Source organism: Marmota flaviventris, chromosome 18 (genome assembly GCF_047511675.1).
Source record: "Marmota flaviventris isolate mMarFla1 chromosome 18, mMarFla1.hap1, whole genome shotgun sequence".
NCBI classification, from domain to species: Eukaryota; Metazoa; Chordata; class Mammalia; order Rodentia; family Sciuridae; genus Marmota; species Marmota flaviventris.
The window spans coordinates 50,821,957-50,849,872 of record NC_092515.1 but is presented as its reverse complement, the minus strand read 5'-3'; the positions used below and the strand labels follow the sequence as shown (position 1 = coordinate 50,849,872).

Genomic DNA, 27,916 nt, shown 5'->3' with positions numbered 1-27,916 from the left:
ATGGCTAGCCCGCAGCAGCAGCCCCCTTACCTGCACCTGGCGGAGCTGACAGCGACCCAGTTCCTGGAAATCTGGAAGCACTTTGACGCAGACGGTCAGTAAGAGCTCCCAACTTCTGATGCCTCTTAGTCCCCGGGGGACCTGCGGTGGAAGGGCAGGGGGCATGGGTCAGTGCGGGTAGTGTGCGTTTCCCCTTGGGCTGCTGGGATCGGGGTTTCGAGTCTGGGAGACATTCAGATGCTTTGGAGACAGCTGTCAGTAACTTTTCCTCCCTGACCAAGGTGGACACAGAGCCCACCGCTTTTGCATTCTCATTCTGGGCAACTTGGAGCTTTCCCAGAGAGGCGGCCTGGGCAGGAAAAGGCACCCCATGATTCCCCCTGCCATCTTCCCCACCTTTCCCTTAAAGATAACTTCTTGCTTCCAACTGCTGTGGCCACAGGTCTCAGAAGCCCACTCATTTCTTCCCTCTGTTCCTCTGTCTGAGTGCTGCTAGCCCCATCACCATTCTGGAAGCTGGGGCACTCGGGGCATCCTGAAGGGAAAGCCTCGTGGCCAGGACCAGTAGTGGAGAATGGCACCTGGGCCTCTTAGCACCCACCTGGGCTTCTTTTGTCTATTTTCCAGCCCCATGGCTGGATTTCCCAATCAGAGCAGCAGTGGGTGTGTTGGAACAGGATTAGGGTGCCAGCCTCCCTGTTCTCTCATGATGATAATTCTGGGCTTTTGTTGACTCTGTCTCTGGATGTGGGCAGACTTATAACCTTAAACTGTGTGGTCTTGATGTTGACCAACCCAAAAAGTGCAGTCCAGACCAAATGGCCTTTGGAGATCGTTCCTAGCACTTGGGACTCCAAGCATCTATGGTGGTCTAATTCAGACATACAGGGAAGCCCCACCATAGAGGCTTCTGATGTCGCTGGAGACTTTTTCTCCATCACTTCAAAATAAATAAGCCATCTGATTTCCTTTCCAAGGTCCTGGCATCCAACATGTGCTGGCATCTCAGACCCGTTGGCAGGGTGGTGGCTCAAGGTGTTTATCCTGGGATTGAGAGCGAGGGGGATGGGAGGCACTACCAGGTGGTGGCTCACTCAGTTCTTCCCTCCTCCCTGCTTCACCTCGGCAGAGTGTGGAGGTAGCTAAACAGACATCCTCTGCTCAGAGTGCTGTGGGGAGGCAAGGGTTAATGTCTAGGGACTTAATGGGTGAAGTTTTGTTTCCTTGGAGGCAATAAAAAAGTGGAGGTAGAGAACTGGGCATCTGGATACCTGGGTAGGACGGTGAACTGTCTGTGAATTTCTGCAGGAGGAGGTAGATTGTTCAATCTGAAAAATGGGGCTAAGGAGAGGTTGTATTTCCATAAAACTTGGTGAAAAGAACTGTAATAAGATTGCAGCCTCTGTATTCCACATGGCATGTACGTCCCCTAAGGATGCTCCTGCCAGTTTATCTGCACCAGAGACTTGCATGATTCAAGGAAAGTTACCAAACAGCCAAGGTTATACCACTGGCCTCCTAGATGAGTCAGCTATAAACAGAGGACTCCACAATTCTACTTTCCCCATTCTGCATGGGGAAACCAATGGCCCTCTCAGTAATCATGCAAAGCCTTGAGCTGATGAACAATCTGAAATATTGTACTTTTCAAAACCGTTGCACCCTATTTGAGTCCCGCTGTGAAGCTTTTGGGCAGATTCCCCTCCTGCAGATGAGAGAGAGAAAGGAGGCCTGACCTGGGCCAGGTTGGGTAGCAAGTTAGTGGTGGTGCTGGTGCCTGGCCAGTCTTGTTTCCCCACCCAGGTGGGGGTCTGGACACCTGCTGGAGTTGGAAGAGGGGATTTTTCTGTGATGACAGATGCAAATCTCCCTCCCACTTGCCCACAGAAGAGCCCCCAACTTAGCCTCGGAGGCAATGGGCACTTCCTTTTATCCCAGAAAGGGGTCCTTGGCTTGACTGGAGCACCCTGGATCAATGGAGGAGGAAAACAAAGAGGGTTAAGGTGGCAGAGATGGAATCGAGGTGGTATGGAAATGTACATACAGCCAAAATGGGATTCCACTGAAGGATCCAGAGGTAGCTTGGGGGCCACCTTGTTCTGTACCTTCACTTCTGACCTTCTCTGTGCCCATCCCTCCCCTCCTAAATACCTTCAGGCTACAGGTGAGTCCAACAGCTCACCAGGTGGGGTGCCTGGGCCCTCTCTGGCCAACTCTGGCTTCTGTTTGCAACATAGGCTTTCTTCCCAACTCAAAGAGTTTTAGTGCTCACTGCCTTAAAGACCTCTGTTAGGACCCTCCTTTGCAGCTCACAAGGTCCCTGGAGTGAGCTCACTGGAGCCCAGTTAATCACAGCCACCAGAGAGAGTGAGCCACCTCGCCACACCTTCTGGACGCTCTGCTAAACAAAGACAAGGAGACCTTAAGAAATAGCTGGATCCCAGGGAGAGTGGGTTTGGGGGGTAGGAGGCACTGACCCTCACTCAGCCTGTTCTAAAACAGAGGAAGAAACTCATCCTAGTGTCCTTGCCCAGAGAGATTGTTTTCAAAATTACCATTAGCCTTGTGGTGGAGAAAAAAAAAAAAAAAAAAAGAGCAGGTATTTGGAGAGTAGAGAAGTGGGACTCAGAGAAGCAAAACTTCCTCACAAGATCACACAGCAAAGCAGGAAGGGGCTGGGGACCTGGTTGCCTAGTCTCAAGTACCACCCGTGACTCCTCCTCAGTGGTTCCCAAAGCCAGGCACTGGGAGGGTTCAGATGTTATCACTTGAAGTCAACATCAGGGGTCAGGAAGGTACAACCAACCACCCTATGAGCCAGGTGGGGTCTAGGGCTCTTCTACATGTCACCTCCATGGTGGGGGACCCCCCACATGTCTGAGGCCATTGTTCTGTTGTTTCCTGGTCATTCTTTGCTACAAGACCCAGGCGGCTGAGAGATACACAGGTTAGAGTTGATACGCCCTCTCTGAGTGGTTCTGACTGAGGCCACCATTCCATGCTGGTCAAGTTGTGACTCCGAAAAGAAATGTCGTAGTCCTTGCTATCCCTCTAGAAGCAATAAGGAGTGTGGGGAGAAGATGAGCCCTTTCCTAGAGGCAAGTGGACATCCACAGGACCAAGTATAGGAACCCCACTCCCTCCAAGAATCTACCCTACATAGTTAAAATAGCTAGCCTACGCATGCAAAATAGTATGTGAATGAGGAAACCCATTCACAAGTTCTTCGAAATACTGAAGGTTTGCGGGGAGGAGAATCAGAAAAGTAAATGATGACCATCTCTACGATGGACTCTTATGCAACCAAAAATACTAATGTGGAGCTTTTGTGCTGCCATGGAAAGATGCCCGAGATGTTTGTTTGTTTGTTTGTTTAACTATAGAAGGAGGATCATAAATTCAAAGCCAGCCTCAGCAACTTAGTGAAACATGAGAAACTCTGAGACCCTAAAACTTAAAAAAAAAAAAAAAGAAGAAAAAATGAACTGAGGATATGGCACAGTGGTTAAGCAATATCTGGTACAAAAAAAAAACCTATAGAAGAATACTTTCATGAGGGCATTTTTTTTTAAGTGGTGCTGGGGATTGAACCCAGGGCCTTGTGCATGTGAGGCAAGCACTCTACCAACTGAGCTATATCCCCAGCCCCATGAGGCCATTTTTATTGTTAATGACATAAGTACATTGGAGAATATTTGGGGAGGGGGGAAAAACCAAACAATAGTAGTTCCCTCTGGAGAGATGAGATCAAATTAAAATAAATAACTTTCTAAGTTAATTTCTGTAACATTTGAAAATTTCACGAGGGCGTGTTTTCTTATACATACAAGAAAACAATAAAGAGGTAAAAAGAAGATAATTTTCTGGACACTTCCCTAAAAGAACATATACACACACCTTCCAGACTCTTATGGGCTTTTTCCACTGCCAAGTGGCCCCCGTGAAGCAGGGGTTCTCTCAAAACCTCTCACGGGGACTTAGCCTGGTTCTTTTTTTTTTTTTTTAAAGAGAGAGAGAGAGAATTTTATTTATTTATTAGTTTTTTGGCGGACACAACATCCCTGTTTGTATGTGGTGCTGAGGATCGAACCCAGGCTGCACGCATGCCAGGCGAGCGCGCTACCGCTTGAGCCACATCCCCAGCCCCTAGCCTGGTTCTTTATCTGAAGGTCCTCTGAGCCCCACTGCTCTGTAGGACTTTGGAAATTAGGAAGGACCATGCAGAGCTGAGGAGTGCTTCCCTGTCTCTTCTCCTCTTCCTCCAAGCCTAGAGGTCCTAACAGAAGTGCCCTGCAACCCACACACCCCCAAGGACCACTAGCCAGAACCCAGTATCCAGATCTGCCCACCTAGGGTGCTGGTCACTGCTCCTTTTTGTCCCCATAGGGGAAAAGGGAAGGAAAACCGGAACAGCAGCACCTCTCAGAGGTGGGGAGAGGTCTGGACAACTGGTTTTGGGTAAGACAAGTAAGACTCCTGACATATGACCAGGGAAGGCTCGCCACAAAGGATTGCAAGAAACAGGGCAGATATTAAGTATTTACGCAAATACAATATTCACAAGGTAAGTTAACTATAATTCATAAGAGAGTCACGGGATTTATAAAAACAGCTATGCCATTAAAGTCAGTGGGCTGGGGGCTGGGAACCAAGACTAAAATCATCTGACAGAGGCTTTCTTCTTACGCTGTTGGGAATCTCTGGGGTCTCTAGACATCTCGGCCCAGCATAATGGGAGGCTCTGAGGCTCTTTAGAAGAACCTCCTGCCCCGACCCCTGGGGTAGTCCTGGAGCCACGTCCCCACCCCTCTTTGCTTTCACCCCCAAGTTTCCAATCCTTTCACTAGCTGTGCCCTTTGGTGTGGGGTATCCATGATGTGCCAGCTCTGCCCTCTGGATGACCATGGTCCTGCCTCTCAGACTGTGACTGCACCAGCCAGGGAGAGGTGCTGGGTCTGTCCCCAGGGAAGTGGCCCAGGGGACAGGTTTTCACAAACAAGACATTTCAGCCTGCCTTGCCTGGGCAGCCACCCGCCGGCTCGTGTCCCTGCCCAACTCTTCTTGTTTATTCCCCTTCCATCTTTGAGGCTTTTGCTAGCTGAGCCCTCGGGGAGGTTTCCAGGGCTCAGGAGACCCCTCGGGGAAATCTTCTCCAATACCTAGGGAGCCCGAATTAATAGAGCAGGCACAAGGCTCTTCAAGGAACAGAGCCTCCCCGGGCAGCCCGGCTGGCGTGGCTCCTGGCAGATTGCATCAGATGCCCTCCTTCACCGAGCCAGCCCCATCTGGGGCCTCCAGCTCCGGCCCTCTCCCCTCCACTTTGGCTTTCTGCTGCCTCCTCCCTCACCCAATCTGCCCCATCCTCTGGTCTCCTCCATGCCTGGGGCTCAACCCAGCATTCAGCAGCCTGCTGTCCACAGGTTCAGGGGACACAGCCCAGCTCCAGAGTCACACTCCAGAAGCAGCAGAGCCCAGGAACAGACTGAAATTCAAGTGTCCAAACATTCATCCAATAGCGGTTGCCCTGGGACTTATTATTCCAGAAGCTACTGGGAGATAGGGGTGTGCGCACACGTGCACATACACGTGCACATATGTGTAATTAACAGAGAGAAAAACCCAGACAAATACAGACATGGAGAGAGCTTATGGCCAGGCTGAACAGAAGGCAAAGAGGCTGGTCTGGGCTCTCAGTTAGCCCTGTGACCAAACTCCTTCCCCTTCCAAGTTCCCTTTATAAGGTGGGATTGTTGATGCCCATCTGTTTACCTGGCAGGGTTGTGAAGAAGACCAGGTGAGGTGGGGAGCGGAAAGCTTTGTTTGGTGTGCCTTAGGGAAAGTAATTATAATACTGGGAGTCGATTTCTTGACTCAAAAGGTGGGATTCCAAAGAATGCTCAGGTGGGGGCTGGGGCTGTGGCTCAGCTGTAAAGCACTTGCCTAACACATGCGAGGTGCTGGGTTCATTCCTCAGCACCACATAAAAATAAATAAATAAAGATATTGTGTCTAACTACAGCTAAAAATATATATATATACTTTTTAAAAAAAGAATGTTCAGGCTGGAAGTTATGGGGATATTAGCTTTTCAATCAATTTGAACTTGGTTGTCTGTGCAGCCAACAAGTGACCTGACCTCAAGGATGCTTGGATGCCATGTACTAGGAAGTGCAAAACCGTGTAACTTCCCTCCTCCCACCTCCCTGCCCTACACATTCTGGGGCACTTAGCAGATTGGTGAGCTAGAAGAGACTGGTCACAACATCCAGGCCACGCATTCGCAAACTTAAGATGCAGGAGGGCTCCCTAAAATATAGGTCTCAGAGCCTCCATGGCCCCCAGAGAGATCCAATAGGTCATGGGTGGGGCCTAATGATGTTCATTTCTCACAGACTCTCAAGTGACCCCCATGCTGCCTGTCTAGACCACAATTTGAGAACTATAAATATCTCAGATGTTAGCATGTTAAAGAATCACCTGAGCCAGGTAATAAAACAGATTGCTGAACATCACTGCTCTGGGGAAGAGGAGTCTGATTCAGAAGGTATAGGGAGGGGCCTTGGGCTCTGCATCTCTAACTGGCTCTTGAGTAATTCTGATGTTACTGGTCCACAGACCACACTTGAACAGCAAGCCCTTAGGCATTACTCTAAAATTATCAAATTAGAATCTTCATTTTAATAAGATCCCCAGATAATTTTTCAGCACCTTACAGGTGAGGCCTGCTGCTGCACAGGAGTTCTTAACCTTCACTGCACATTAGAATCACCCAGAGAGCTTGGAAAACACCCCACACCACCAATTAAGTCAGAAGGTCTGGGAAGGGCAGGCAATGGTGTAAACCCTTCCCAGGTGATTCCGGGAACCAGCCTGGGCTGAGAACCGGTACTCTGATGAAAGCAGTTCTGCTAGAACCCTCTGGGCTGAAGGGTTTTCAGAAGACAATTAGAGGAGACAGCATAAACACACACCTTTGGTTCAAGTAAGGTTTTACAATTTCTAGAATGCTTTCACAACATCCTGTTGTGTGGCTCTTATGATTACTCTATAGAGAGGACATGAGCAGTTATGTCCACTGTAGCGATAAAGAAAACAAGGGGTATTGACTTGCTGAACATGGACAGGCACAGAGCTGGTGGCAGAATTAGACTCAGGAACCTCTTACCTGTTCAACTCTTAGAAAATATGCATATACGAACTTCAGGGAGAAACAAGCAAACCCTTATAGGGTGGAGCCTCCTTTGGAAAGTCAAGGCTTTCCAAAGTAGTGTTGTCCCCCACTAGATGGGGGAAACTGAGGCACATGATGGTGAAGAATGGAAGCAAGAGGTAGGTTCAGAAAGGACAAAGGGTCCCAGGCTCCCACCCTGCCCCCTCTCCCTCGTGTTCACTTGATGTGGTTTGATAAGGAGGTTAGGAGTGCTGGTTACTATGGTAACCACATCTTTATCAATGCTCATCCTTGTGAGATTTGCTTGGTGGCCAGTCACCCCAACCCCCCCTGTAAGAGGTCCCAGAAAAAACAGAAAATGTTGTGCCAAACTGCATTTCCATGCCTTGGCTGGGGCACTCGGAAATCGGGGGCTGCAGGTGCGTGGTCCCAGCTTGGAGCGAGGGGCTCATCTGGAACCTTCTGCCATGCCACCAACCCAGCCCCCGGTCCCCTCACCCTGCCTCTAAGTTCGCTCCTCACCTTTCCTTCCCTCTTCCCAGGGCCTGGGGCTGCTCAGAGAGGACTGCACTGGCCCAATCTGCCCAAGCAGGCCTGGGAGTCACCTCTGGGACATCACCAGCCTTCACTGCACTCCACATGCTCTCAAGTACCAGGTGTAAATTCCTTTCCTTGCTGAGGGTCGGCCTTTCTGCCACCCCACCCAGTCAGAAATAAGCTTCAGGATGGCAGGACCACTCTGGCTTGCCTTTGCCCTTCCAGCACCTAGCATATGGCCTGCACAAACGCATGCTCCATAGATGCTGAGTAAGGATTGAAGGAAGGAAGGAATCCCCAAGCAGGAGTTAGGACACTCCAGTTCTGGTCCTGCCTCACTGTGTGATCCTGAGCAAGTTACGTACCTCCTCTGTGCCTCGATTTCTTCTGTCACCAGGAAGATGCTGTGGTGTGAAGGCAGGGACAACTCTGTACATCCCCATGGTCCCCATGGCAACCCACACAGGCCATACACATAGTCAGGCCTCACATTGTCTGCTTGAAGCAAAGAAGGAAGTCAAAAGTGCTCTGAAAAATGAAAGACTTTGTTGCCGTACCGGGGTTGTGGGCATTCAGAAGTGTCCTGCGGTACTTTGCTGCACTGGCTGCTGGAGTTCCTTGAGGTCATTGAACCTCCTCCCAGCCTTCAAAGGAGATGGAGTAAAAATAAATGCTTATTGTAAGTTGTAACAAGGTCCAGAAAACCCCTGAGGAGAAGGTGACTTCTCTTGGTCTGTGCCTTTCTACTTTTCTCTTTGGGGTTGGAATTGGTCAGAGGAGCCCGCTCTGCCTCCCTCGGCCCCTGCCAATCTTCCCAGCCTGAAGCAAGCGGCCCAAGGCCAAGCCTTCCCTGAGCCAGTGGCTGGCTGAGACTCCAGCCGCAATGGCGATGATGGCTGCAGGCGTTCTTGAGGCTCACTTTGGGCCAGCAATTTAGGCGCATTGTTTATTATGGTCCCACTGAAGCTTCACAGCAGCCATATGAGCCATATTTTATAATTAAAGAAACTGAGGTATGATAGAGGTAGGAGAAGAACGAGGGACCTTGACAGGAAGGGTCAGGAACTTTGCCAACCCCTGACCTAGTAGGTGAAGGGGCTGGAGGAGAAACAGCAGAGCATCGAGTAGGAGGGGGTAGCTAGAAGGAGGGGCAGCCCCACAGAGCAGCATGACACATTGCAGGGGGCAGTACCAGGGACTGAACTCAGGGGCACTTGAAAACTGAGCCACATCTCCAGCCCAAAATTTGTATTTTATTTAGAGACAGGGTCTCACTGACTTGCTTAGCGCCTTGCTGTTGCTGAGGCTGACTTTGAACTTGTGATCCTCCTGTCTCAGCCTCGCGAGCCCCTGAGATTACAGGCATGTGCCACCGTGCCCGGCAGCATGACCCATTTTGTCGGCTCTGAAGAGCCCTCCAGATACACTCCCCAAACAGACACACCCTCACCCACATGGCTCAGGGTCCAGGTCCTGTGGCCTCTGCTTCATTGAACCAGGATACACATTCTTGGTGCCAGCTCCAAGCCCCCTGCACCTCCCACCACAGCCTCAGGCTTCTGGAAGCTGCAGATGGACCCAGAGCCCAGCTCAGCTTTCTACCTCCCTGTCTGACTCTGCAAAGCCTTGGAGAACAAGGACACGACTTGGCCCTCTCAGTCCGGAGGAAGCTGCACCAAAGCTATGGGAGAAAGGCCTGGTCACTGCAGGGAGTGACCAAGGAGACCAAGTGACTTCTTCCTCCAGCCCGCAGCACATCATCAACTGGATAGCTGCCCTTTTGCTCAGAAAGCCCCTTTTCCTCCCCTTTCTTTCTCCCTCCCCAACTCTGGCAGGCCTCATAGGCCATTAAGCTATTACCCTTTTGTGAAATTCCAACTTTCCCAAAAATTTCTGCAGAGGAAGAAAGATGACCACCCAGTCCTGGGAGGGGACTCAAGTCTTTCCCTCCATACATTGCAATCAGACAAAAATGCATGATTTATCTCATGTAACATGTCATACAGTGTTTACTGTAGCATTTTCACTAGAGGGTGCCTCTGTTATTTATTTGGAATTTAAGTTCTCAGGTGGCACTAGGAGGAGAGGCTGAGCCTAACCTCCCACCCCATCCAGAGGCCAGAACGAATGCCCTCAGTTAGGTTATTTTTTTGTTATGTCTGCAATTCCAATCTCTCTTGAAGAAGCAGATCGCCCCTTTCCTGTTCAGGTTGAAACTCATCTGTGGGAACCTTGCTCACTGGCTTTAGATCAGATTTGGAACTTGACTTGATCCAGTGGTTTCCTAACTTTGCTGCCCATGAAAATCATCTAGGAGTTAAAAAAAAAAAAAAAATCACAATGCTTAGTTCACACCCCAAGCCAATTACATAAGAATGTCTGGAGGTGAGAGTCAGACACCATGTTTTTTAAAGATCCCCAGGAGAATCCAATCTGCAGTAGTAGTGCCTAGGAAGGCTTGTTTTAGTCCTGATTTCCCTCCCACAAATGCCTCCACTCCAACATAGCATGCTAACCATGGCCATAGCCCCTGGTGCCTGGGCCATCTGGGCTCAAGGTGTAAGACCCAACAGGACCTCTCACCACTTGTGATCTTCTAGCAAGTCAGGCTTTGACCTTGCTGCCTGGTTCTGATCAGTTTGCTTGCACACGGGTTCTGGTAATTGAATGCAAGCAATACCAACATTTTTGCACACTCATAATGGACTGTGTGATTTACATATGAAATCCCATTTCATGATAATAATCCATCCTGCAGATGAGATGGGTTCGATAATTTCCTTTCACCGTGTCCTTCTGTATTCGTTTCTGAGGATTGTCATAAAAAGGACCACAAACTAGATGACCTACACCACGGAAATGTGTTCTCTCACAGTTCTGGAGGCTGGAGGTCTGAAATTGAGGTGTGTGTCTGCAGGGCTGGTTCTTCCTAGGGGCCCTGAGGAAGGGCCATTGCAAGTCTCTCTCCAAGCCTCTGATTTGTTGGCGATCTGCTGCTTTTCTTGGCTTGTAGATGCAGCATTTAAATCTCTGCCTCCATCGTCACATGACCCTCTTCCCTGTGTCTGTGTGTCTTCACATGGCCTTCTTATAAGGATGCCAGTCACTGGGCTTAGAGCCCACCCTAGCCCAGCTTGGTCTCATGATAACTAATGACATCTGCAAAGAGCCTACTTTCAAATAAAATCACATTCTGAGATTCCAGGTAAAGGTGGATTCTGGGAGATCACCCTTCAACTCTATATACCTTTCCAATCCCAGGGGCCTGACTTCTGCCTCCGACCAGAGCCCTCCACCTGCTAACAAACCCTGATGCAGTTGACTGACTCCCACTGAGCCCCCTAGTACTTTCCCTGAAGGTCACAGGCTGAGGTGGCAGCTCCCAGCTTCCATCCACTTCTGCCAGCTTGAGTCAGATGCTAGTTTCCCCACTGTTCTCTGGCTGAATATCCCAAGGACCCCTGTCAATCTATGCATGGAAATGCCCTGAGGGCGGAACCCATATCCCTCACACTGCTGGCTAAGACCCCTGTTGGGGGATTGGTGGGGAGAAGTTCTACATGAATCCCCCCGCTTTCCTGCCGCACTCCTGTTATACCAACACACTCCCCCTTTAGTCTTACTATTTAGCTGAAGGCACTTATTATTTTTTTCTTTTTTCTGTCTTTACAGGAAATGGATATATTGAAGGTAAAGAGCTAGAAAACTTTTTCCAAGAGTTGGAGAAGGCAAGAAAAGGCTCTGGCATGGTAAGCCCAGCCCCTTTCCCATCATTTCAGGTTGTCTGTGCCCTGACCCATGTGGCCTTGAGCATGGTCTGCTCCTGAGGCATCTGGCCTTGATGCTTCAAGTTTTTCTTTTAATCCTAAGGATAAAAATAAAAATTATTAGAACACTCCCTAAGAGCACCTTATCTCCATATCTTGGATGTCTGGGATTGAGAGGTGACATAATGGGCCCAGGGTCAATATTCCCCCAAAAAACTACATAGCTGTATTTCTGTGTATGCATGAAACATTTTTTTTCCTTGGGACAGAGTTCACAGCCTCCCTAAGATGCTTCAGAGGGGTAGGACTTGAGACTGGATGCTCAGGGGTCTTCAGTGTCTGCATTCTAGATCAGTTTCTCAGTCTCAGCGCTATTGATATTTGGGGCTAGTTTTGTTGCAGGGGTGTCCTGTGTGTTGTAGGATGTCCAGCAGTGTGCCTAGTTCTACCCAGGAGAGGCCTCCTTCGAATTCCCCTAGGTGGGGACAGAATGGTCCCCAGTAGAGAACCACCCTTGTAGACCAACAGAGGCTGGGATCCTCAGCATGGAGCTGGAGGAAAATGGAGGATTGTTCTGAAGCAGTGCTGGCCAGCCTTGTGCATGGAGGTGTCTTGAACTTCTGAGCCTGAACTCAGAGACTCCAGATCACAGCCAGGCCCCTTTAGTCAAAGGAATGTCATTTCTGTGTGAAGGTCTGTGATATTGAATAGTTGAGGTGATTGGAATCAGTCTCTTGTGACTCCCATGACTGGTTCTAGAAAGATGGAGCCCACTCCCTCCCACCAGCTCCTTCAGGTCTTTTGAGGGTCTCTCTCCTCTCCCTTGCTGCACGTCTACTGTCCTACCCACTGCTTATTCACGACTCTTCGGGAAGCAGTTCACAGATGAGTCACAATCACCCAGGAGCTCCTGGTTCAAAGCTGAGCAGAGCACCCCAGTGAGAAGAGCAACCCTGGGCTTGCAGGGTCGGAGATGATTCATGGGCTGGTTTATCAATAGTTGTCTCATCGACCCTCATTACTACAATAATGAAGCTTGGATTACAGAAATCAGGGCTTCAAAACTGACACCAGGATCATGGACTAGGCAGAGGAATGTGTTTTAATGGAATGTTTCAAATCTGAAATTTTTCTCTTAGTCATTCCCTTCCTCAGATAGCTTCAGGGTGATTTTCAAGTCTGCCAGCAACAATCCCAATTGCTGTCACCCATGACTGAGTCTCAGAACAATTTGTTAAATGGTAGGAAGAATATCAGTCCTGGAAGCAGGAGCCATGAGTTCAAATTCTGGCTATCCTTAACTGGTTGACCTTGAGAGAAGTCATTTCTTAGAGTCTAAGAAGGAGAGTCCACTAACCTCAAAGGGGCCATGGTAAAACTCAAAAGGTTTGACCACATTTGTGATAAATACATAACATCACACCATGCACAGGTGTAAATATAAATACATAAATATTGACCAACACATAAAGATTGGCAAATTGAGACTAGTTCCAAAGGTAAAGGTGGTAGAAGAGATTTAGAAAAGGTCCTTGGAATAGGTAGAATTTCACTAGGAATCTGAAACCCAGGAAATCGACAGATAAGTGAAGCAAAGGCATCAGGTGCCCACGATGGATTCATTACTGATAGGGATGAGGAAGATCTCCTTGGTGCAAATAATCCACAGCATCCCAAACCAGGGGAAGATGTAAAAGCTTCAGGACAGTCTTACATTTTTTAAAAATATTTTTCTTTAGCTGTTGATGGATCTTTATTTTATTTATTTATATGCGGTGCTGAGAATCAAACCCAGTGCCTCACACATGCTAGGTGAGCGCTCTACTACTGAGCTACAGCCCCCGCCCAGGATAGCCTTACATTAAAGACAGGAAGTAATGGGCTAAAGGAACTTAAGTTGTTTTTCTATAGTCAGAATAATTGAATGCACTATTTAAATTGTCCCTCACCATGTAATGACATCTCATATTCCTCCTGGCATAAAACCAGAGTAAGAAATATTGTGGAATTGCTAGTTAGTCTTCAAAGAGAGAAATGAACAATTAAATATTGGGCAGGGGCACTGGATTAATTTAGGTTCTATTACAACCTGTCTTGGTAAAATGTTGGAGCCTCCAAAAATATATGAAAATATGTTCAACAACATTAGCAATTAGGGAAATGCAAATCAAAAGTACACTTGGATTTCATGTCATACTAGTCAGAATGGCAAACCATCAAGAATACAAGTGATAATAAATGCTGGAGAAGATTTAGAGGAAAAGGAACACTTTTACACCTGTTGGTGAGATTATAAATTGGTACAACCACTATGGAAATCAGCACAGAGGTTCCTCAAAAGGCTAGGCATGGAACCACCATATGACCCAGCCATAGCACTCCTTGGTATTTATCCTTAAAAATTAAAGTCATCTTACTACAGTGATACGTGCATACCTATGTTTATAGCAGCACCATTCACAATAGTCAAAATCTGGAACCAGCCTTTGTGTCCATCAATGGATGAGTAGATGAAGAAAATGTCACACACGTGCGCGCGCGCACACACACACACACACACACACACACACACACTGAAGTTTTATTCAGTCATAAAGAAAAATGAAATTATGTCATTTGCAGGAAAATGGGTGGAACTTGAGACCATTATGTTAAGGAAAAAAAGCCAAACTCAGAAAGTCAAGGGTCGCATCACATGTTTTCTCTCATATGCAGAAGCTGGAGAGGAAAAAAGAAAGGTTTAGGGGGCATCTCATGAAAATCAAAGGGAGATCAGTAGAATAGAGGGAAGGGACCAAAGGTTGAGAGGTGGGAAGGGAGAGGGAAGTCCTGGGGAGTGATATTGGCTAAATTATACTGTTATATCGTGTGCATGTACAAACAACAAATCCCACCATTATGTACAACTATAATGCACCAATAAGAATGTGGGGAAATAAAATTTTAAAATGTTGGGGCCTCAGTTCTCCCATCTGACTAATGGGAAACTCTGAACCCTTCTGATGGAGTTGTGGTTGAATCCATTTTGAAGGTAGTGAACAACCTGGTACAGAGCATGTGCTGTCCCACTTTGAAAATTATGCGACGGAGACTTGAATAAGAAACGACTTGATTGGGAGGGATGGTGACAAGGAAAAGGTCACGGCCCAGATCCCTCAGAGCACTGGCTGTACCAGCTCTGTGCCAGTCAGGACACAGGATGACTCCCGACACTGCTGCACTGAGATCCGCAGCTCCCATGCGAGGTGGCAGCAAAATCAGCCCTTGCTCTTTCCACAGATGTCAAAGAGTGACAACTTTGGGGAGAAGATGAAGGAGTTTATGCAGAAATATGACAAGAACTCGGATGGGAAAATCGAGATGGCGGAGGTGAGTGCAGGGACCCAGCGAAGGAAGGGCTGTCTGACCCCTGTGCCTCTCCTGGCCACATGCCTCCTGCTGGGCACCCAAATGAGGGTATAACAATATCCACCAATGAGGCCCTAAAGATATCCACCCTCAGCGCTTGGGGCTGACCAAAGAGAACAAGGGCAGCTGCCCCCTGCAGGAGAGCAGCCCTCAGACAAACCAGAGCTGACGCCCTTTACACATTTTCCACCCAGGGAAAGAGGAGACTCTACTCATTCTCCAGGCCCAGCCAACATGTGATGGGACTGGGCTCTCAGGGTCAATGCACAAGTGTGGGACAAGCACAACTAAAGGGAGTAGGGAGAGGAAGACAGGTGGACAGGAGAGCTCATGCCCCACCCACCTCAAGGCATCCAAAGGCACAACTATGAAAGATTTATATAGATACATAATTCACACATATATAAATTACACATATAAGCATAATTTATATACTATGCATAATTTGTATACTTACATGTGTTCATTCATCCATGCATACATACATATACATGCATATGCTTATATACAAACATGTCTGTGGAAAACTCTGGTGATCAGTGTGCCGTTCATGGTCAAGGGGTCAGATGGTGGTACGTGAATGAGGGCATAGCTTCCCCCAGGTAAATTGTTTCAGGTGCTGCTCTAGAGCCCGGTGTCCTAGAAGCCAAGTCTGTGACACCAGTTCAAGTGGATGTGATTCTTTGCAGAAGAACTCTTTTAAGAGAAGGGAAGAAAGGGAATCAGGAAAGGGCAGAGAGCGGGCTGAGTAGGCAGGTGGTGCCTGCCAGAGCCAAACTTGCTACCTCATGGGGAGCTCTAGGGTGTGGATTGTGCCACAGAGTGGGTCCCACCTGGAGGCCACCATGTTGGTCAGTCCTTGGAAGCAAGCTGCCCCTTTCTGGGGAATGAGGAGACCAGGAACCTCCCTGGGTGGGCAGCTCTGGTTTGTCTGAGGGCTGCTTTCGTGCAGGGGGCAGCTAGGAGCAGTGAGCTAGCAAACTTCAGGGCCGCTGAGGGATGGTGCTGCAGCCTGCAGAGCAGCATGAGGTAGGCTGAGGCTGGGCTCTGGCAGACACCACCTGCCCACTTAGCCCCCTCTCTGCCCTTTCCTGACGCACCAGGAGGGGCACCAGAACAGCTGCTGGGGACGTCTGTGCTGCAGTCAGAAAATCCTCAGTCACAAGGGCTTAAACCAGGATCAGCAGACTTTGTACAAAATACAAATTATTGTAAAATGCTTTAGGGTTTATGGTCCATGCAGCCTTTGTCCAAAACTCTCCAACTCTACCACAGCCGAAAAGCAACCACAGACAAAATGCAAATGAATGTTCCAGTGAAACTTTACAAACAAGCCTTGGGCCGTCTTTGGTCCAGGGGTCAGAGTTTACTGACTCCTAGTTTAAACCAAGAGAAGCTCCTAATGACAAAGGTCATGGGCAGGGTTGGTGCTCTGAAAAGGAGGCCAGGGCTGCAGCTCCGCTTCTCTGCAGTTCTCTGCCTCCAAAACACCTTCCTCCTCAACTGGCAGCAGGATGGCTGCAGCAGATCCAGGTACCACATCCAGATCCCACCATGTCCAGCAGAAAGGGCCCCTCTTGGGTGCAAAGAAACCTTTCCCAGTCCCCTCAGCAGTCCTCCCCTCACATTTTATTGGCCAGAACTGGGTCACAGGCCTATCCGTAAGCCAATCACAGGCAGAGGGAGTGGAATTATCACATTTATCTGACTTAGATGATTTGCTAGTATCCACAGGAGGCTGGGAGCAGAGGGGGAAGGCCAGTTGGTGGGCAGCTGGCAGTGTTTACTGCATGAACGTACTTACAACTTTTGAGAATCAAATTGTTGAGGTATTATTTTACATACAATAAATTGCATCCATTTAGAGTGTTAAAATTCTTGAGTTTAGATTTTAGACCATGAGATCACCATCTCAATGGATCAAGATACAGTCATTCTATGTAAATCAATGGATGTGTAACTGATGTGATTCTGCAATCTGTATACGGGGTAAAAATGGGAGTTCATAACCCACTTGAATCAAAGTGTGAAATATGATATATCAAGAACTATGTAATGTTTTGAACAACCAACAATAAAAATTTAAAAAAAAAATAGCAATGTAATAAGTGATTTTGCTAAAATGATGATAAAAATGATAATGTTTAAAAAATAATTTATGGATATATAGGTCTTTAATCTTCAGTCCATCAATAGACCATCTATACCAGAATATTAACTTATTTAAAAAAAAAGATACAGTCATTCTGTCACCCACAAATGTTCCTCCTACCTGAAGCAGGCCATCTCACCCCAGGCAACCACCAAACTGCCCAGTTCTGGGTGCTTGCATGTTAAAGGAGTGTCACTTTCTGTCTGTCCCATTGCTCCTATCCTAAGGATTACAGTAAAAGAACAATCTTCTTCCCCTTTGAAGGGCAGCCAGTAAAAACGTGGCCTCCACACTGCCCCTCCACTGGCCCCTTCCATCCTTCCTGTGGAAACTCTGCTTCCCTCCTGAGGTCCCCCCTTAATGTTGGTGTTGCTCTGTGTGTCTCCAGCTGGCGCAGATCCTGCCAACCGAAGAGAATTTCCTCCTGTGCTTCAGACAGCACGTGGGCTCCAGCGCTGAGTTTATGGAGGTGAGACTTTCTCTCCAGGTATTGGGACCAGCCTTCCTCCCGTGTTCAAAGCCAGGCCCACATTCATGCCCACGAAGGGTCCCTGGGAGATGCTAAACCCCTTAGAATTCTGCCCCTCGGGGTGTGGTCCATGGCCTGGCCCCGCAGCATTAGTACCACCTGGGTGCTTGTCACCTGGGTGCTTGTCACAAAGGCAGACTCCCTGCGCCGCTGAATCAGAGCTGACATTTGAACAAGATCCCCAGGTGGCGTGTGCCTGCTAAAGTGTGGGGATCGAGATGAAAAGTTTGGGTCAAAGACAACTGGGGCGTGCTATGTACCTGCATCTCCCCTTTGGGGATGTATGGTGGCATTTGCAAATGACATCAGACTGAAGACTCTTGTTTCATTCAGCCTGGCTCTAACTCATCCTACCACCGCTACCCTTCCTGTTAGTCAGAGTGGAAGTCAGAGTTCCAAGGTTTGGGAAGGACAGACTTATGTGCCGGTCTAAAGCTGGAAACCCCCAGTGAGAACGCCAGTTTCCAGTGTCTTCTGGATTTGATCTTTGACTGTGGTCTGGGCTCCAGCAACCCCCTTAAAAATGAGCATTGCCCCTTTGCAATAAGAATTGCACACAAAACTCAAATGTCTTTTGAATAACATTCAAGGATAGATGGAACCACATAAAACTGCTGATATTGAACTGCTTTTTGACATGTAAAAATTGGAAGTTCTGGATGGTTCAATCCATATTACTAATCCTGATATCCAGCCAATTACCAATTATTTTTTACCATTTTTCTGGGACTTCGCACCCAAGCCATTCATAACGTATGTCTCTCAGAGTGAAATCCAACCTGTTCCCACAGTGAAAACTATGTGTTCTGATACTCAACGACCATCTTCAACGAGACTCAGAGTTGCCATTCACTAGGTAAAATCCATTCCCAGTCACCAGGAATCCCTTCCCCATGATTTACTGCTGAGAACAACAGCAGAGCCAGCCCAAAAACCCACACAGCAGCCACCTCCCCGAAAGGATACAAAGTCGGTGAGAAAGAACCAATTCTCAAGGCGGAGAGTCATTTTTAGAGCAGTTTGCCTAAGCATCAGATATGGGTTTAATTTTATGGTGCTTTAAAGGATTCTCTCCAGTTTTTCTGAGATGGAAAGATCCCATAAGCTGGTAATTGATATCCTGGATTCTGTCTTGGTTGTTCTTTTGACTTTGGGGGAGATAAGTACAGCTTATTCTTCTAATTGGGGGGGTCCTGTTTTTATGAGTGTCCATTTTTCTGTCCAAAGAGAAGGGACTACTGTGTCTGACCCCTCCTTTCCCTGTAGAGAAGTGGACAAAAATTGACCTCTCCTCCATCTCTGGTCCGAATAGGGATGAGGATAGCTTTCAGGGAGCAGAGATGCTTTCAGAGGAGCAAAAAGCTTCTCTCCCCCTCCCTCCTCAAGATTATTAGTATTTTATCTCTGTGTAGTTGGCATGATTCCATATTCTTACACACTTTTATTCTTCTAAGCCCCAGCATAACTGTAGAACAAGCACCCTCCACCGCCACACCTCCTGGGACCCCACCTTCCTGCAGTACCAATCCCTTTTGGGGTATCTATTCTTTCTGTTTTTATCAGCCAGAAACAGGAAATGGTCCTTCCAGAGCCCCAAAAGCCTTGTGCTCTCAGCTCCTGACCCGCTGCTCAGCACAACATTTTGACTTCTAATTTTAGGGACACCTCAGGACTTCTTTGAGATTTCACAAAGCCCGGGTCTCTTGAACTCTTTTCCTTGAATGAGAAGAGAATAAGGACACCCTGATGGATGGGCACCAGGCGCTGGCAGGGAAGAGAAGTCAAGAGTGAGAGCCCACAGCCAGCTGCGGTGGGGGTGGGTCTGGGGAGGGAGGTCAGGCCTGCTGACAGGATCAATCAGAAAAGCAGTCTGGGGATGCTCTGTTCTGTGGAGGATTGGGGTCCCCGCAGGTCACCTGCCTTTTCAGTATCTTGGAGTTTGTCTGCTTCATTTCTCAGTCAAGACTTCACTAAGGAGCTAACTTCTAATGCTCTAAATACCTGCAGGTGGTTGGTGAAGTCATACTTGGAAGCCTGCACATATCTCTTAGTGCCTTTTCAAGGGTGGGTTTTCTGGGCACAGGAAGGCATGTTTTGGTGGAACCCAAGGTATTTTTTTTTTCTTCAGAGAAAACAAATTTGCCTAATCAAATACCATCTACCAAAGTTGTCTACAGCACATCAACTCTTTTGCTGGAATTTGTTCCTGTTTCCTAGCTTTGAAAAATCAGGACCAAATTTCCTGAGCCCTGGCGCTGATGCACCATGAAAATCACACCACCTTGTTTGATGTAAAAGAAAGACTTTAAATTATCCATAAATGCTGACACTCCTGTCAACACAGGGAGGGTATGTGGAGAAGTGGGGGAAGCCAGAGATAAAGTTCAGGAAACAGGATTGATGGCTGTCAGAAAACCAAATCTAGCCAGTATTCAGGTGTGCAATTTGGAGCCAAGAGGGGATAGAGGGAAGAAAAGTCAAGAGAACAAAACTTGAAAGAGAATCTAAGAAATAAGAAATCCAAGACACCAACCTAATCCCAAGATTTAGGGGAACAGAGCTCTCTGGGCCTCTTGGCCAGACATGGGTAGCACCTTCTGCCCTGAACCTCCATCTCAAGACATTCACTCTTCTCCACCAGAGGACTTCGGTAAAAGGCTGGGGTCTCAGTGCATGTGCATACAGGACCAGACTTTCCTAGGATATTGTGTTAGTCATCTATTGCTGCGTAACAAATTATCCCCCAAAGCACCCTTAAATAAGCATTTATTATCTCACAGTTTCTATGTTGGGAAATTTAGGGACAACTTAGCTGGGTGGCTCTGGCCCAGAGTCTCTCACAAACTGCTGGTCAGGATGTCAGCTGTGCTGAAGTCCCCTGAAGACTTGACTGGGATTAGGAAATATGACATCTCCACAGAGGCTCCTTCACAGGACTATTGGCAGGAAGGCTTGGTTACTTACTACTTGGGCCTTTCTATAGTGCTGAATATCCTCATGACACTGCAGCTGGCTTCCTCCAGAGCAAGTGACCCAAGAGAGTGAGAGAAGGAAGCCGCCATACCTACCTTTTATGACCTAGTCCCAGAAGTTACACACTCTCTTATCTGCCATATTCTATTCATTAGAGGTGAGTCACTCAATCCACTCTACAGCCAAGGAAGGAGAACTGGGTTCTACCTTTGGAAGGGAGGTAAAGAACTCTGAATATCTTAAGACCATGGCTACTGTGTTTGTGTCTCCTGCGTAATGTCTGTTCCTGCTCCAGCGGACAGAACAGAGAGGCAGTCAAACCCATGTCACTGCTGCCTCTCTGAAGACTACAGTTTCTGTGTTCAGAAAGTTGTGCCTGGTTCCAATAGACACCAAATTGAGACTCAGATCAGAACCCACAATCAGTGTGGGATGGGATCCATCCAGGGGGGCATCTGACTGGGCAGGCATTTGTCACATGCCCACTTGTGGACATGGGGTCAACCTCCCTGAACCATATGGATTGATAGGGGGTTTCCTATTTTAAAAGGATGTTTTTAATCATAAGGTAGGGGAGTGACTTTAGTCATACAAAAGAAACTGATTACCAATTCTGCTTCACCATCAGATACGGCTGCCATGTGGTGGAGGGATGGAGGAGGGGGCACAGTGAGCCCGTTCATTCCCTTACCAGGGGGCTCTTCCCCTTACTTCCAGCCTCCACCTGGTATGGGAAGCTTTCAGAGCAGAAAAAAGATACCCACGTGCCCAGAACAAAAATAAGATCCACTAGATCCCCATTCTAGACCTGGTAGAAGCCACTTGGTTTAACACCTTAGAAAACATCAACACCAGTTACAAGTTGATCCAAAGAAGGACCCAGTCCTGCATCAAGTTAGAGTAGGGTGACCTTGTTCAAGCAGTTTTCTCCTTCTCTGTGTGACCTTGACTAAGACACTTCCCCTCATTTCCTCCTTTGTAACTGGGCTAGACCATCCCTATGTCCTCATTCTACTCCTTCAATAAGATCCTGCCTGGTCCATTAAGGAGAAATGGAAGGAGGCATGTAGGTTTGATACATTGTTATGAACAGGCTGACATTCCCCTTGCAGGCTTGGCGGAAGTATGACACCGACAGAAGTGGCTACATCGAAGCCAATGAGCTCAAGGTAGGATGAGCCTTGGGGAAGGTATGGAGAATGTGGAGAATGAGCCAGAGGCTAGAGTGGCCATGGGTTTAAGGAACCTGGGAAGGGCGGGGACGTTGGACCAAGAGCATGGATTCATGGCCTGCTTAGGAGTACTTGAGCTTGGCACTGGATTGTTGGACTTGTTCGGAGAAGCCCTGTAAAATCAGTAACGTGGAGCTGTAGGGCCACAGAGTTCAACCACCCCATGCTCCTCTCCACCCTGGAACCCAGGACAGGCATCCTGGAGGCAATTCCAGAAAGATTGGTCTTCTGCCATGTAGTGGAGGGTACATCCATCCCTAAATTCCTCTGGGCAACCACTGATCTTGGGGCACTGGTGAGCCCTGTGTGACAGAGCCAGTCTCTACCACCTATTGCATGGGAAAAGGTTGCAGCCAAAAGCTACCTAAGGTCTTTAAGTTCACTGCACAAGTGTTAAAGATCAAGAAATTATGAGGGACATAAGCTACATAACTGGTAGACCTCAAAGAACAATGTGAACTGTCTGAATGAGGGACTAGAATAGTGAGTCAAGCTCTGAAGAGGCCTTTTGTGTTCCAGGGATTCCTGTCGGACCTGCTGAAGAAGGCCAACCGGCCGTATGATGAACCCAAGCTCCAGGAATACACCCAAACCATAGTGAGTGAACAGAAGTGTCCCCCCTCCCAGGGGTGAAGGCCACTAGAATCCTGGTGTGCAGGGTCTTTTGTTTGCTGGTTCTTCTGGCCTGGGTGAAGCAACTCACAGTGGCAGCTGTCAATAGGGATGTGAGTTCATGCCCCACACATCCTTCAAGATCCCCACTAAGCTGACTTCTGGGCCAGTGTGAGCTGGAGGGGTTGGGGTGGGAGCAATCTGTTTCCCTGACAAGCCCTGAGGCCCAGGAGAGGATAAACCTGGAGAGGTTGGGCCTTTGGTGTTGGCCGGTATCCCTCCACCACCCCTCTCCCTGAGAAGGGGAGAGAAGAGCAGGAACCAAGGCCCTGCTGTCCTTTCCAGTCACTGGTTGAGACCATGTTGGTCCCTAGCCTCCAGGTGACCTGAGAGGAGGCATGAGCACACTCTGCCTTCCTCCCCCTCTTCAGTGGAAGGAGGTGGCAGGTCAAGGCCCCATATGAGAGAAGGTCAAAGCAAATAACGCCAGCCCCTCTTTCTGTCCCCAACAGCTACGGATGTTTGACTTGAATGGGGATGGCAAACTGGGCCTCTCAGAGATGTCCCGGTAAGTGCCTACCCTCACCACTGTGACACCTTGAACAAGACTTCCTGTCTTCCATTCCCATTGCCAAGATGGCGGGGTGGAAAGAGTGGCAGGTCCAGGTATCATGAAGCCCAAAACAAAGCCAAAACTCACCTTGTCCCTCTCCCTCTTCAATTTTTCATCAACTCCTAATTACAAGGTGCTCAGACATCATTTCCACTGCTGCCCCTGTCTGCATGGTCCTTCCCTGCGTTTCATCTCCTAATCTCTGCTCTGACATTTTCCTTGCAGACTCTTGCCTGTCCAGGAAAACTTTCTGCTTAAATTTCAGGTAAAAAGAGCCACTTTTCCTTTCTTCCTTTCCTTCCTGCCCCTCATCTCTCTGAGCTCCGGGGCCTTCCACCCTCCTTTGCCCCGATCCAACACACACCTCATACCTCACGCCTCACGCGCATGCTCGTGTTCACACCCTCCAGGGCTTCGGCTCCTGTCTTTAATACCTTGGTCCTTACAGGGCATGAAGCTGACCTCAGAGGAGTTCAATGCCATCTTCACATTCTATGACAAGGTGAGAGAAGCAAATCCACACAGGATGGAAAAGCAGGGCCCTACCCCTGCCCCTAACCTCCCCCCACCCCACCCCCAAGCCCTGGCCAGAAGGGCTCAATTTCATCTGTGGGAAGAGATCAGCTCTCCAGAGGGGCACTGGGCCATGTGGTTCCTTCCTGCAGCATCTTCTGCTCTGTGATTACACAAGTGTCCTCCTCTATCCATGGCCTGAGGAGCCCAAGGGTTTGGCTTCTTTAAAGTGCAGCAAAGAATAGTTAGAAGAGGCTGGTGAAGCTAAATGTGATCACGTTGGAGACAGAGCCAGTTGGCTGCACTAGAATCAGTGCTGGGATTGTGATGACCTCCTCCACACACACCCCACACCACGCCCATGTGACTCTGTGGTCTTATCCATGACCAAAGGGTCGGAGGTAGACTTCATTTATTTATGTTTGCAGTGCCTGGGATGGAACCCAGGCCCTTGCACATGGTAGGCAAGCACTCTGCCACTAAGCTACATACCCAGCCTAGGAAATTGACTTGAAATAGCCCCCAGACTCAAGGAGCTAATTAGATGCTTCTGGAACCTCATTTATATGTATTCATGAGAAAAGGCTTGTCCTGAACTGCCTGGTTCCTTCACTGGCTGGTGGACAGAGTGACACATTATTCTATCATTACATGGTCTGAATGCCTCTTTTGTACAAAGTAACAGGAAGGATAGATCCTCGGGATAGACCCCTGGAATGGATCCGGGCTGCGGGAAGCAAAAGGCAAGGCCGGGTGCAGGGGCTTGGGTTTCAGAGCTCTGAGCTGACTCTCTGCTGCCACCTCCAGGATGGAAGTGGCTACATTGATGAGAATGAGCTGGACGCCCTTTTGAAGGATCTGTATGAGAAGAACAAGAAGGTAAGCAAGTGAACCAGAGGCCTGGGCCAGGTGCCCTGGGGAAGGTACCTCATAGAAGGGAGATCATGCAATCCCTCTGTGACTCACTTATTTCACTCAGGGTAATGTCCTCAAGGTTCATTCGTGTTGTAGTGTGTCAGAATCTCCGTCCTTTTGCGTATGGAAACTACATTTAGTCTGTCCATTTCTCACCTATGACACTTGCTTCCATTTGTGGGCTCTCACCAATAATGCTACAAAGCAATGACAGTTTTGACACAGCCCAGCTTGTGGCAGTGTTAGCCAAATTGCCCCCACACACACAAAAAAAAGACTTTTGACATAGAAATTTTGGAGGGCAGGGGCCACTGGGAAGGAGGGAGCAGCTATTCGGAATTGATTCAGTACAGAATCCAGAGCTGGGGAAGGAGTTAAAAGGAGCCACCGAGGAGTTTGTTCATCTCAAAGAAAAGGCTGAGAAGTGAAGTTCACTCTTTTGCCTGGGGTTGGCTCTTGGGCATCCTGCAGACACCCCCAGTGGGCTCACCCTGGTGCCCTGGTTGAGGGATCAGAGAAAACTGCAACTAGGAGACCAGGCCTTTGCAGTTGTCTTTCTTCACCCCCTGGAAAATGTCTTTCACAGAGCAAATGGTTTTTTTGCTTTCCTTAATTAGACGTTGCAAGCTCTATAATTCCTTGAGTTGTCTGACTGCCTTGGCTGCCAAGCAAGAGCTAAATTTAATGCTCAATTTCAGGAAAAAAATTTTTGCTGCAGCCTTTGAGTCTATCTGTCTTTCCAAGTGCTTTCTGATCTCTTTATCTTCATCTTGAATATCATCCTTCATTTATTTCATATTGCAGTGTGTGTGTGTGTGTGTGTGTCCTACAAGTCCTTTTAGAAAGAGGCAGAAAATATAAGGAATCAAAGACTTCCTAGGAAGAAGGAAATCCTTACCAGGTATGTGAACTGGTACCATAACCCAGTAGAAAATTAGGCACACCCTAGGTGTCCAAGGAATGCTGGCACCTTAATGGAAAATGTCTTTAACTATAATTGAATTAATGAGGCACAATTATTCTTCATAAGGCCCTGTCTGACACCTGAGGTTGATAAACCCTGAGGCATGCATTACATTTCAGAGTGACCTGAATTTCCTGGTCATCAACTTGCTAGGCTTTTTCTTGACTAAGAACCATGCATAGACTTGCACAGACCCCACATATGAAACAAAGACAAATATTTGGGTGTCAGGATTCAGAAACAACTCTGAAGGTTAGAGGATGGGATATTAATGAAGCTGTTTACCTGAGAGCCTTCCACCTGGACCAGGCCCTAGATTTGGCACCTGGGGATGGAGAGAATGAATCAGTAGAGCAAGCTGCATGACTAACGGAACAGCACCTGAGTTGGGAAAGGAAAGGCCATTTGTGGTGAGCTCACATGGTATACGCAATTCCATTTTGATGGTGCCTGCACAGACTATGATAAAGTTTCTGAGCTGATTAATGTTGGAGGCTCCTAAAGGGACAGGCTGATGGGATTGGACTTCAGTATTTTTTAGCATACCTAAGGCCATGGCAACTCACTAACGTCTTCCCCAGTGTCAAGCAAAACTTTGAGACATAGAAAGTAAGCAGCCCCTCCCTCTAGGACACAAGGTCTCTCCACTGCCACATTTCACCATGGGAGTTTTCTCAAGCATGGGGTTGATAATGCAGGGTCCCTTCCTTAGTTCCTGAGTGGCAGATAGCCAAGGCACACTCCAGTGTTATGAATCAGGTGACATTTCCAGGGACTTTACAACTTTAGGAAAGATGTCCCCCAGACTAGAGATGCTTGCAAAGTGCCCTTGGACGGGGTGGTGGTACAAAACCAGAAATCAGTTATGTGGGGGGATGTCCCTAAACAACAATGAATAAGACTGAACTTTGGGAACTGAAAAAGAGGTGATCAAGGACAGGTAAGCCAGGTAAATAATTAGGTAGACTTCAGGGCTCAGAAGACAAACTAAGGATATTTATGACAAGCTGGTCCAACCTTTTAGTGAGTATCTTAGTCTTTATGCCTCCGTTTTCTTATAGCAGAATGGAGAGAGGGTTTTTTTGTTTGTTTGTTTGTTTTATGTATCTGCCAATGTTTTCAATACGGAAAAAGAGAGAGAGAGAGAGAGAGAGAGAGAGAGAGAGAGAGAGAGAGAGAGAAATACCAGAAAGAGAAGGGAGGCAGGATCAGGAAGGAAGAGTAAAGGTAGTAAAAAGGAAGGAAGGGAAATCGAGTTTAAGTGATATTTCCAGTGTTGATGGTGACTTTGCTATATTTCAGACCCACTGGTTGTTTGTATTCAAAGCAATTATTTCACACACCATACATTCAACATAAGGCATTTCAGGTGTAGTATTGTTTAATTTTGGTCTCCGTTTTCCATGAGTGTATGTTCATGGATCACCTTAGAGGCCCACAAGAAGCCAGTGAACAAGAAGTGGGATGGTGAGTTTTGTTTGTGGTGGAGACATGGGGGAGACTTAGGGAATTATGGTCCAGACCACCTGGAAATAGACCAGGGAGCTTTCCTGGCCATCCCTCCATCACCTGTGGGGACCGAGATTTGTTCTGAGTAAATGCAGCCCCGTGAGATGGAGGGATGTTTACAAGTTATGCACAGATAGCAACCAGCATCGTGATGGATACCCTTTTTTGAAGTGCGTGGCACAGGTTCTGTACCAAGTGTTCACGTTCTCTCCTCCCTCTAATCATCTAACACCTCAATGAGGCACCCACTTCACAGGTGAAGCAGCTGAGCCTCAGAAAAATCTGACTCTCCCCAAAGGAATGCAGCCAGTGAGTGAGAGGGTTTTAACCCAGGTCTGTCTGGATCCAAAGCCTGGGCTTTGTGTCCCTGTGAGCCACTTGCCCTGGGATGGGAAGAAAGTCTCAGGCCAGTGTGTTTATGAATGCGCAGGAGGGCTCCTTGGGGTGGGGCCCTTCACCGAGCCTGCTCTCACCCTCTCCTTCCATCTCCTAGGAAATGAACATCCAACAACTCACTAACTACAGAAAGAGCGTCATGTCCTTGGCCGAGGCGGGGAAGCTCTACCGAAAGGACCTGGAGATTGTGCTCTGCAGCGAACCCCCCATGTAAAGGGGAGGCAGGGGCTGATTCCCCACCTCCCGCAAACCCTGCCCCTGCTGTCCTGATCCTTCTCCCCAGACCCAGAGATTGTGAGCGCCCCTCCCCCACCCCTGCAACCTGCACACCACCAGCCTGCAGAGCAGGACAGGAGAGATGGAGGCCGGGCGGGCGGCCAGGGGCCTCTTTGAGCCCGGCCAGGCACAGAGCGCTGCCCTCGCGGATCGCCAACTGCATGGAAGGTGGGTGGGGGCCGGGGTGGAGCTTCCCTCGTTCTCTCTGCTGTGATGCATGAGCTCATTCGCTGTACGATTTAGGCTTCTCGGTCCAACGGAGCGCGCGCCCCTCCCCCTCTCGCTGCCCCGCCTTTCCCTGGGCCACGCCCACCCCGGCTCCGGCTCCGCCCACCGCCTCGGTATTGGG

General features: G+C 48.3%; 1 protein-coding gene across 1 annotated transcript; it reads left to right on the top strand.

Moving 5' to 3' along the window:
* Positions 1–27,916, top strand: Calb2 (calbindin 2). Its single transcript, XM_027933221.2, has 11 exons — positions 1–94; positions 11,381–11,457; positions 14,755–14,844; positions 17,424–17,504; positions 21,650–21,706; positions 22,289–22,366; positions 22,894–22,949; positions 23,220–23,259; positions 23,443–23,496; positions 24,315–24,386; positions 27,389–27,916. Exons 1-11 carry the CDS (start codon positions 1–3, stop codon positions 27,503–27,505), a joined length of 816 nt encoding a protein of 271 aa, XP_027789022.1. The 3' UTR covers positions 27,506–27,916.